General features: G+C 39.1%; 1 protein-coding gene across 3 annotated transcripts; it reads right to left on the reverse strand.

The window, feature by feature from the left end:
- Positions 1–2,393: 2,393 nt before the first annotated feature.
- LOC121711298 lies at positions 2,394–10,144 on the reverse strand. 3 transcript variants are annotated; one of them, XM_042094764.1, is made up of 10 exons: positions 9,809–10,144; positions 8,748–8,844; positions 6,659–6,794; positions 6,139–6,352; positions 5,825–5,961; positions 5,652–5,745; positions 5,192–5,524; positions 4,917–5,088; positions 4,698–4,825; positions 2,394–4,571 (listed from the first exon to the last, which is right to left on the reverse strand). In XM_042094764.1, exons 4-10 carry the CDS (start codon positions 6,340–6,342, stop codon positions 4,251–4,253), a joined length of 1,389 nt encoding a protein of 462 aa, XP_041950698.1. In that variant the 5' UTR covers positions 6,343–6,352; positions 6,659–6,794; positions 8,748–8,844; positions 9,809–10,144; the 3' UTR covers positions 2,394–4,250. The 3 variants fall into 3 exon arrangements, with proteins under 3 accessions (XP_041950698.1, XP_041950699.1, XP_041950700.1); XM_042094765.1 differs by having other exon boundaries at positions 6,659–6,817; XM_042094766.1 differs by lacking the exon at positions 8,748–8,844 and having other exon boundaries at positions 9,809–9,827.
- Positions 10,145–11,113: the final 969 nt, after the last annotated feature.

Genomic DNA, 11,113 nt, shown 5'->3' on the forward strand with positions numbered 1-11,113 from the left:
AGTGTTTCCCATACGTTGACTAATCTGTGGCTGGGGGCTACGAAATCATTGAGCTGTGCTTTTCATGCACGCAGCCTTTCCTTGCCCCAGCCACTCTCTCTTGTAAGGAGCCCGCTGCCCCTCCTCTGTGCATTTAACAAAATATTCACGATTGTTGTTGCCACATAGAAGAAGCATTGCATAGAACACGGCGGGCTAAATTGCTATTAAATCCGCTTAGCATCATGACCATGCTGCGCAAATTTGTTCAAAACTGCTGCATTAAAGTTAACTCTGCTAAGGTCTCATCACAACATAGTACAATGAGGAGACCAAACTAAGTTAAGTTATGCAATCAAGCAGTATCTCAAAGCTAACGTTAGAATACTGTTCGGATGTCAAGTTTAGCATGCTTACTTACATCTGCTTGTCAATTTCGTTACTCATGTAGGGCTCATTTTATTGACTCTGAATGTTTGCAAAATCCCGATGTAAATGGAAAAGTGTTTTCCAAGACTCAAAAGTGTTTGTCCCAAGGAGAAGTACGAACAGTTATTTGAACTACGTTATGAATTGCATCCACACATCAGCAGCGTTTTAACTGTGTTAATGTTAATTGCAAGGATTCCCTCACGAACGTCGTCTTAAAGTGACAGGCACTCAATTAGACCTATACACTACTGAACTGAGCCGAATGCTACCTCTGACTAAGAATGCATTACTTTGCACTTGTATAGTCTTTTATTTTGGAATCTTAAGAGCAATAAACATATATTCCAATGTTAAGGAATTCATGTTTTTTTCATTCAGATATGTAAATCAACATGTATAAGTTGTTATTAGTCAATTAATGGGGAGATAACCGATAATCGAATCAAATCGGACTATAAAAATGAATCGTTAGATTAATCGATGCATCGAAAAAATAATCGCTAGATTAATCGTTTAAAAAATAATAGTTTATCCCAGCCCTAAAGTGAACTACAGAGTATTCATACATTTCAGTTTGGCCCTGTGCCCTTAAAGTATACTAGTCATTATAAATATATTGGTTTTGTTTTTGATGAAAATATGAAATTTACAGAGGGAAGGAGTCTGCTGGAGGTTCTGTGTTGAGTATAATGAAATTATGTACAGATCTTGTTTTTTCTACTTTTACACAACTGTATAAATCTTTGGTTGACTCCGTTTTGTTTTATGCTGCTGGAGTTTGGGGCTTTTAAGGGGTTCTTGACTGTAACTCTGTTCAAAACCGTGCTTTAAGGTGTTTTCTTGGTGTGCATAAATACGCAGCAAAGGTAGCGGTTAATGGGGTTGCAGGATGGGATCCATGTATTGTAAAACAAAGGTGTGAAATGGTCCGATTGTGGAACCGCCTTGTCAGTCTCCCAGAGCTAACTAGGAAAGTTTTTAATTGGGATAGAGCAAAGCATTACCCCTGGTCTGGAGAGGTTTCAATAATACTGTCTTCGTCTGACTTGCATATAATGTACCAAAATAATTTGCAATGTAATATAAATGTTGTCAGACAAGGATTGTTAAGTAAATATGTAGATCAGTGGAAACAGGACATATGGAAGAAGCCAAAACTTAGAAATGATGTTCAATTTAAGAATGATTTTGTAACAGAACCTTATATTTTCCTTAATCTAAAGAGAAGGCACACAGCAAAATCAGTATACCCAAATTAACACTATCAGAGTTGATTTCAACACTTTTGAAGTGTCTATATGGGTCCACACCACAAAGTGTTAATTTAACACTTTTTTGAGAGTTGGCACCTTTACACTGATTCAGTGTTACCTATTGACTCTCTGTAGAGTAAAACATTTAACACTGCTTAACACCAACCAGTGTAACATTTTCTCAACTCTTAAAGTAGTGTTAAATGTTAACTCTTACTCTCTGGTGGATTATTTTCAAAATAAAGTTTGCTAAAATAATGACGCCAAGTTCAGTTAAAACACCTTTTATTTTTAATTCATGCACCACATTAACATATTAAAATATAAAAATATATTTTAAAACATAACAATATGGAACAATGTATGCTCGGTCACTGTCATTAGAGTATTGTTTATCAAAGGGTCTGAAATAAGCAAGCTGGTCAATGCAGATCACTACATAGTCATCATTTTGTTCCTCTATACAGAATGCATGCAAGTGTTCATCAAAGTACAAAGTATCAACTGTACAACCTATTATGAATGCATGCTGTTCATGTATTATAATGCGGCATATTTTCTTGAACACAGGTAGATCATGGGATGTTTCAGTGGCTATAAATAAACCAATCTGGTATTCTGTGCCATAATTTCTAACCCAATTTGTAGTTGAAATATCTGAATATGAATCTAATTTTAGTATTCGACACAGTGGATCATTAAGTGGTGTTTTGGGATAAATTTCTTATCAGGGTACAAAGTTTTAAACAAGTTATGGTGATCACAAATCAAATGTTTTAGGTAACATATCATGCCGTCAGTAAGGAATGGGGAGAACACGATGTTAACAATTTGTAATAACAGGAGCACAAGGTTCCAATGACTGTTGCCCATTTCAACCACATCACCAAAGATAAGTGGGGTATTGCGGAGAACACACCATGACTGAATGGCATTTAAACCTAAGTGCTTGCTGTTGTCATCAATTTTCAACCCACTTGGTTTGTTCTTACGTTCTGTAAAACCAAAATTAAAACTATGCATCCTGTCTGAAATACTGTTCAAAGAAATGTAGCCATTTTTTATCAGGTACTGAAAAAACAACTTAAGCTCATATTGTACAACACCCTCTAACAAATCATGCATTATATCAACAGCATAATTATCAGTGTTGTGAAAATACTCTAATGTATTGAGCACACATGACTTTTTAACACCATAAACAGAGGGTAGAGCAGGTTCTTCACTTAGTGCATTACAATGTTCAATGTGAAGCGCTCTGGAGCGCAGAACAAGTCCAGGATCATCCTCATTAAATATCGACTGAATTTCTCCCTTACTTATCAGACAAAACCTACAACAGTGTGTTGCACTGAAAGACTCAACAAACCCTAAAATGCCATTTAAAGCAAGATTATCTCCCGTCACTTGAATTACAGATCCAAACAGTGGTTCTTCAATACATGGAATTCTGATTCCTCTTGTCTCTAAAATTTTTAAATCTTCAATTAGAGGCTTAAATATTTCATCAAAACCATATTTCTTTAAATCTGATGTATAAAAAAGAGCTGCAAGATGCACATTCATTAACACAGAGTTTACTTTTGGTGGGAGGTTTTTTAAAGTAAAATAAACACATCCAAGTTTATGGACACCCTTCTTAGAACCTAATGGGTTTGCTGTTTCAAAGTCATCATAGTAAAGCAAAATCTGTAGAGCATGCCGCTTTTGAGAAAAAAGAGGATGGTTTTGGAAATATAACCCATCATTGATGTCTTTATATGTTCCCTTTTGACTGTGTTTCTCTTGCAAAAAACATTCTCTTATCTCATCATTTTGGAAAATGGACTTAAGTGTGCCTAAAATGGGTACATACATGAACTTGTCTGTCACAGGAACCTGACTGTAGACACCTGTAGTCCTATCTCTACGTGTATCCAATCTCACACCAAGAACAAATTCTTTTGGCTCAACTATTTCCCATTTTTCATCATAATATTTTTGTCTCTTTGTCTCTGTGTTAAATGTTGAAAAAGGATTGTCTAACTGATTTAAAGTATGCTCTATTTTATTATACATTTCTGACTTCTTGGTTTCGGGAGAAAATGTTTGGAGAACTGCTTCTCGTGTTTCACTTTGAACATCACTGACAACTTCCTCCATTGAACAAACTATTGTTTGGATGGTGCTTTCGGAGAGACCACTGGCTTGTAAGTGTGCAACAAGTGAACCGCACATTTTAGTAAGTGGTTTCTGTGTGATAACAGGAAGGACTGGCAACATGGATGCAGAGGTAGTTGGCTGATCACTTGAAAATTCCACCTCAGAATGTATTTGTGATGCCACTTCCTGGTTAGTACGGACCTGTTCATCATAGCAAAGCTTATGCACAGTGTTTAGGTGCTTTCTTAAGCCATTGTACGTACAAAAAGATGAAGCACACCCTCGCTCTCCGCATTTCAAACGTAAGTTCTTAGCTGGATACAAACCATGTTGAAACTTTAAATGCTTACATAGAACTGAACAGTCTTTGTGGTGCATTTTGCAAACAAAACATGTGAACATTTTCAGAGAATTGTACTCTGACCTTTGAGAGCTGGTGGCCTTTTAACGCTCTTGCAGTAGTCGAGCTCTCAGTTCCTTGACTCGCGGGCTTTCCTTTGCTTTTCCGATATCAATATTGTACACCGCTGTCTGGATGAAGGTGTAGAAGCTGGTAAGCACTTCATCGTAAGAGAGGCTGAAGACGTAGTGAGCTTTAAACAGCTCATCGAAAGCAGCTACCGTTGTCTGAGCATTGCTTGGGATGGGTTTCTGGTCCACGACAATGAAGAACCTCTGGATTCTCTTCTTTTTCTCACCGATGCAGAGGAGGAAGGGCTGTCTTCCATCAACTTTCTCCAGGAATGTGGTGAGGCTTGCACCCTCCTGTAGTTTGAATGACACAGCATCAAGATTTATTCTTATAGTCCTACATTAACTTGCAACAAACTTCAACATAACTGCTAAGCAAAAAGTGGTTTTGGTCGTACAACAAAAGATGAGGGTACATACTTTAAGAAATCTTACAAGATGGTTGGCTGCCTGTGCTGAGCTGATCTTAGCTGTTTTCTTATGGCCTCTTGATGTAGGGGGCAGGAGATGCAACAGCAGGAGGAGAGCTGACATATGGCTATCCCAGCCTTGGAGAAAATAAATAATTAGTTGAATATTTGGGAAGAAATTACCTCTTGCTTGCTGTACATGTAATCTATCTAAAAAAAATATATTTACCAAAGTCATTCTCGGCATCAGAGTCAAAAGCTGCAAGAAGATCCTCAACATGCATATTTGAGGGAAGACTCTGGCATTCTGTGATGACTTTCTGCATGAAAAATGAGGGCCACTTTGCCAGAAATTTCCCAGATACTTCATCCCCAAACATCATGGAAAAATCTTGGTCAATCTGTAAACAGACACACAATGTCCATATACATGTCAAAAGTGTGCGTTTCATTTGGAGGTATTCAGTTTTAAAATACTAATCAACAATCTATACATATACTTACCAATCCAGGAACATCAAGGAAACGAGGGAAGACATCCAAGACTGTAGATGTTGCATCCTGGTCATGAACTAGCTTCTGTCTATACTCAAAGGTGGCTCTCATTCTCTCTTTTACCACGGAATGATCTGTAGAGTATCTGATGACAGAAAGCGCCTCCCGACACTCCTCACCGAAGAGCTGCTGACTGGTTAACAGGGATTCTCGATAGGTTGTTGGGCTGTCCTGCAAATCAGGCCTGGAACGTCTGTGGGAGCCATCAAAGCTGTTGCGTTGGACTGTCTTGAGTCTCCAAGCAAGGTAGCCAGTATTGGCGTCTGGATCATAGTAATGTTCCTGTTCACATAAGCATAGATATGTACACACAAACACATCAAAAGAGCAACCAAAAACTATTCAAATGTTGAAGTACTAATTACAAAAAAAAAACAGATTTGGTCTTCGAAGACACATTAATACTTACATATCCATTTTTTGAATATGGATCTTGCAGATATGGAAAAAGGGTCACAATTCCTAGTGCATAGGTGGTCCGCACACTTGTGGGTGGAATTCTCCTTTTAAAAGAAAATATGTTACATTTGTATCCAGTCTATGCATGCATGTTATCCTTGGTCGTTTCAAATAATTTCTTACCCATAGGATTCAGTCATTTCTGCAATCAAAATATTGATCATCTGTCTACGCGTTGCATCCGACAGCGTTTTCTTTTTGTAATATTCTTTGAAGATTTCTTCACCCTTTGGATTGGACCTCAGGGTAGCTTCAATCTTCTGCAAATTTTTTTTTTACATATCAGCTTAAGCAAATTAATTACTTCCTCCTGTTAACTTAACTTTAGATATACTTCTAACAATCACCTGCTATGAGATGCATGGTGGCAGTTCAAGTGCTAGTAATAATTATCCATTCTAATTTACATTTAAAAATGTGACTTTCATTGTTTTCACCTGTCTTGCTTCATCACGGTTCAGGTCACCAAGGCCCCTCTTCCTGTTCTTAGTGGAGAGAGAATGACAGTAGAAGCTGTTGAAGCAGAAGAAGCTGGTGATGCTGATCGGTCTGACGTTGACACAGGGGATGCTGGCAATGACACTGGTGACACTGATGGGCCTGGTAATACTGAGGACTGTGTCTCGTCTGCCACAAGACATACTTCGAGATCTAAAAATGTTCCACAGGAAATAAAATAAATATTTCCATACAAGGATTAGGGAGAAGTGTTAAAAAATATCCTTGACAAAATAACAGTGAAATCATATTTTAAAATACTTAAAAGAATTTTAGAGTTGGCAAGAAATAAACAGCTTCAATTACACACATTTTGGAAAATGTATAAAAAGGTGTAAGACCTTTATATAAATCTATTTCTAAACTTAACTCTCATAAGTAATCATAAACTGCTAGGATATATCAACACATAACTTACACCAAGATCACGTCTTCCAAATATTGATTTATTAAACGTACCTGATACTGGATACTGACAATATCCAATCTTGAAGTTCTGGATCCCTGACTTTATCAGCTCATCAAATATGTCTGCGTCGACCTCAGTACCTGATGTATCAGTCAAGCTGAGGAGACCTTCATTCAGAGATTCAGCCTGCAGGTTAAATTTGTCTGTTACTAGGATAATACAAAGAGAAAATATAGCTGCAAGCAGCAATGAGGGGGCCAAGCAGGCAGTTCAGCAGTCCAGAAGTCCAGATTTGCCATGCAACTCAATGCCGTGGCATCAGGCATATAGCATTAAGCAGTCACAACAAGTTCCATGTCAAACAACCCAAGATTGGCTGAGTTACAAGGTCAAGTTTCACATCAAAACATAACTGATTTTGTGTGGCTGAACCAGGGCTGAGTGTCGCCGCCCCCTCACCCAGCCAGCCCACCGCCGCAACCGCCCCTGCCCGTCCCACCCCGCCCCACCCTTGCACGCACGCATTAGAATTAACTGGATGGAACTCGCTGTCATCAGTTTCACATCAAAAATAAAAGATTGACTGAGATATGATCACACTTGCTGTGATTTAAACATAGAGGTCAACCATTGACGTCATAGGGTGTGTTGAACTCGGCATGGCCCAAGGATTCCAATGATACCTCATTTTGCCATTCGGGTCAACAGGTCAAAAGTTACGTCCGTAAACACAAGTCCAACTTTGGCCTGTTGGTGGCGCTAGAGCGCTTGAGGTGCTGGCATGAAACTTGGTGAAATGAATTATTGGACTGTCCCCAATTAGTGTGCAAAATTGTATAACTTTTTACCAGACGGTTCTATGGGCTGCCATTGACTTCCATTGCAAAATAATGCGCATCAGCAACTACTGGCCAAAATGCATTTTTGTCAATTACGGTGCCCCCTAGAGGTCAAATGTCACCAAATTTCTTGAGCGTCCTCCCGATGGGGTCTGAGGTACATGTACTAAATTTGGTTTTGATACATGAAAGCGTTGCTGAGATATGAAATCACTTCCTGTTTGGCGGCTTCACCGCAAATTTCGATTGGCTGGTACAGGTCAATGCTTCTGTCAATTGTTCCAGAAAGCAATGCACTCATCAGGCATGGTCTGAAGATGGTCTCTACCAATTTTGGTGAAGAACAGATGAAATTTGTGACCTGCGAAAACTTGTACGTGTTTTTGATTAAATCCAATATGGCGGCCGAATCAATTACGATGACATCACAAGTTGGCTTGGGTCGGCCTAAGGACCTCCAACAGTATTAACAGACACCACTAGTGCATTTTAATTCTAAACACAACTGCAGCTACAGGCCAAAAGGCATGTTTCTTAATTACAGCGCCCCCTAGAGGTCAAAGGTCACAAAATTTCTTGAGCGTCCCCCTGATTGGGTCCTGAGTACATGTACTAAGTTTGGTTATGACAGATGAAAGGGTTGCTGAGATATGAGCTCACTTCCTGTTTGGCGGCTTCGCCGCAAACTTCGATTGGCTGTTACGCGCGAACGGTTTTAGTTCCGAAGACAAAAAACAATGCATTAATGAGGCATGGTCTGAAGATCATGTGTGTCAAGTTTGGTGACGATCGGACAAAATTTGTGACCTGTGAAAAATTAGTTTCACTTTCACTAAAATCCAATATGGCGGAAAATCCATCATGGCGGAAAATGACGTCATAGAGTGCGTTGAACTCGGCTTGGTCCAAGGATTCCAACGATACCACAATTTTGACAATCGGGTCAACGGGTCAAAAGTTACGTGCGTGAACGCATGTCCAACTTTGGCCTGTTGGTGGCGCTAGAGGGTTCGACGGGGAGGCATGAAACTTGGTGAAATAAATTATTGGCCTGTCCCCAATCAGTGTGCCAAATTTCACAACTTTTGACAAGACGGTTCTATGGGCTGCCATAGACTCCCATGGCGGAGGAAAGATGTTAAATAATAATAATAATAAGAAATCATAGAATCACTAAAGGTTGCCTCGCAGCTTCGCTGCTTGGCCCCCAATTACATTGAGCTACCATGTCAAATATATCATTTGGATTTGACCTTTGTAAGTCATTATTGTTTTGAGTTTAAAAAAGGTGGATACAAACCTGCTTGAAGAAACTGGAGAAAATCAAAGTTTTCATCATTTTGTGGAACTTTTATGTATTTTTGGACTCCTCTATATTCTACCCTGGCCAGCATTTTCTGTAGAGATTTTAGAAAATGCATGTTCAAATTCAAGCTTTCAACATATTTTCTCTGGCAAATGTAATGCAGTTTAAATTAGTGGTCAATGAAAGCCAATGTCATGCAACTTTTACAACATTTTATCACAAGAAACGACAGGGATGACAAAAATCCCATTCATCTGGTGTGCCCTGTGTAACCACAGACAGTGTAACTAGTGTCTCCATAGACTAGTGTCGCGACCACCAGCGCGAGTATAAATAGTTACGGCGCTCCCGTGACGTCACATTGTCGCGCGACAGGTCGGGAACGTCGAGTATAAATCTATGGTATAAATCAGCCCTTATCCAATTACTGAAGCTATACTGAGCATATACTGAGCCAAATGCAGTATAACGGCTACCAGGCAGTCAGGGCACACGAGATGATCTGGGATTGTAGGCCTACATTTATTTCCACACTGAACCCAATCAAACACAAATGTTTCTCTGATAAAATACAAAGGTCTTTTGAATTACACCAACAAAACAAGAGCCGCACCGCGTTACATGAGCTACATATTACACAATCACTACACAATCGTACACTATCAGCGCTTGCTAGCAAGCGAGGCATGCCAGACAGAATGTTCACGCACATGGAACTATAGCTAATTAGCGTTCGTTAATGCTAGTTAACGTTAACGCTGGCTAATGCCAAGCTAAGCCATCAAAATACTGACGTGTTAGAATTAACTTACTTAGCTTAAGCTCTTCAAGGTGAAAATTCCCGCAAAGTTGCAAACTTTTCATTACCATGAAAGGCAAAGTTTTAGTTAACTAAAATGTTTACAAGATGGCGCTACTGCAATTACCACAAGTTGCGGTGGCGTGTAACAGTGTGGTGGTATAGTTAGTTTAGTTTACCATCGAATGAAAAAAAGAGCAAGAGAAAATATTGATATCAAACTATTACTTTAACATACGATATATGAATTACTTACCGAACAACACATCTGTTGAAGACCGAGTGTGGACAGCAGGAGAATTCTTCTATCGGTGCCGGTGGTCCATGGGTGGGTGCATGTGAGGAAATGAAGGCGGGGGTGATGATGTGCACGTTGAGTGTCACGGCCAGGTTCAGAGTTACAGAGTTGTCAAATCAGGTATGACACTTTAAGTGTCAATTTAAAAGCACTTCGTCATGACACTTTGTTTTTACACTAACTATATGTCAACAGAGAGTTGAATATGTGGGATTCGACTCTATTCAGAGTATAATTCACTCTATCCTCCTTAAAAAATCACTGACACCAAAATAATAACTCTTTTCAATTTGCTGTGCAGAGGTCCCTCTGTGCTCAATTGAGAACTAGTACCTTACCTCTGGCAGTGGAAGTGGGTCGATTTAAAGGTACACCTGAACACTTACGTTTATGTGAATTCTGTGATCTTCAGGTTGTGGAAGATGACTTTCATTTTGTTTTTTATTGTCCTTTATATTGTGACTTAAGGAACTCTCTTTTTGAAGCAATTCAGTTAAAAAATCCAGATATATTTTGGAAATATGAAGGGGAGATTTTATGCTGGCTGTTTGAAAATGATGTTTTTGCTTTGGCAAAGTTTATAGAAAAGGCCTGGTCTCTGCGGCAATGTATTTTGTATCCCATATGACAAGCCATCTCTATGTGTATGTATCCTTATCTTTAGTGGTTTAGCTGTGTTATGTTATGTTGGGTTCTGTGTTACGTCACAGTTATCTGGAGATAACAGTGAAAGTATTACTGCAGTGTCTAATAAGCCCATGAGGGCTGGGCACTATGGTGTTTGACACTTAAATAAACAAATCAATCAATCAAAAAAAAAAATAACAGTCACGCTTTTGTCATAACTCCCTCTATGCATTTTTGCATTTAGAATAGCCCTAAAACCGGGGGGGCGAACGCCGCAGAGGGGGCGCCAGTGCGTGGATATCTCAATCGCAAAATTAAACAACATTTCTATATCAGGCGCCTATGGACTAGGGTGGACTAGGGTGAACCCAGCCTGATCTGCCGTCGATTTCTTAAAAGATTAAGCTCTGGCGAAAGCCAGACTTACCATGGACCCCACAAACAATAACGGACAGCTACGGAAGCGTGCTGCCACACTAAAATAAATAAAAAGGCTCAGTATTATGTAATTACGTGAAAAGTTTCTTGTTATAACAAAATATTTTTCACGTTTTAACAAGATATGTATCACGTTATTACATGCAATTATCACGTTATTTCATGATAATGATATTTTCACGTTATAACGTGAAAATA

This window comes from Alosa sapidissima, chromosome 6, assembly GCF_018492685.1.
Source record: "Alosa sapidissima isolate fAloSap1 chromosome 6, fAloSap1.pri, whole genome shotgun sequence".
Classification (NCBI taxonomy): domain Eukaryota; kingdom Metazoa; phylum Chordata; class Actinopteri; order Clupeiformes; family Clupeidae; genus Alosa; species Alosa sapidissima.

Coding starts and splice junctions, on each gene's coding strand:
- LOC121711298 (XM_042094764.1), bottom strand. CDS start 6,342: ATGTCTTGTGGCAGACGAGACACAGTCCTCAGTATTACCAGGCCCATC. Junction 5,746..5,824: donor GAAATGACTGAATCCTATGG/GTAAGAAATTAT, acceptor TTCTTTTAAAAG/GAGAATTCCACCCACAAGTG. Junction 4,572..4,697: donor ATCTTGTAAGATTTCTTAAA/GTATGTACCCTC, acceptor TTCAAACTACAG/GAGGGTGCAAGCCTCACCAC.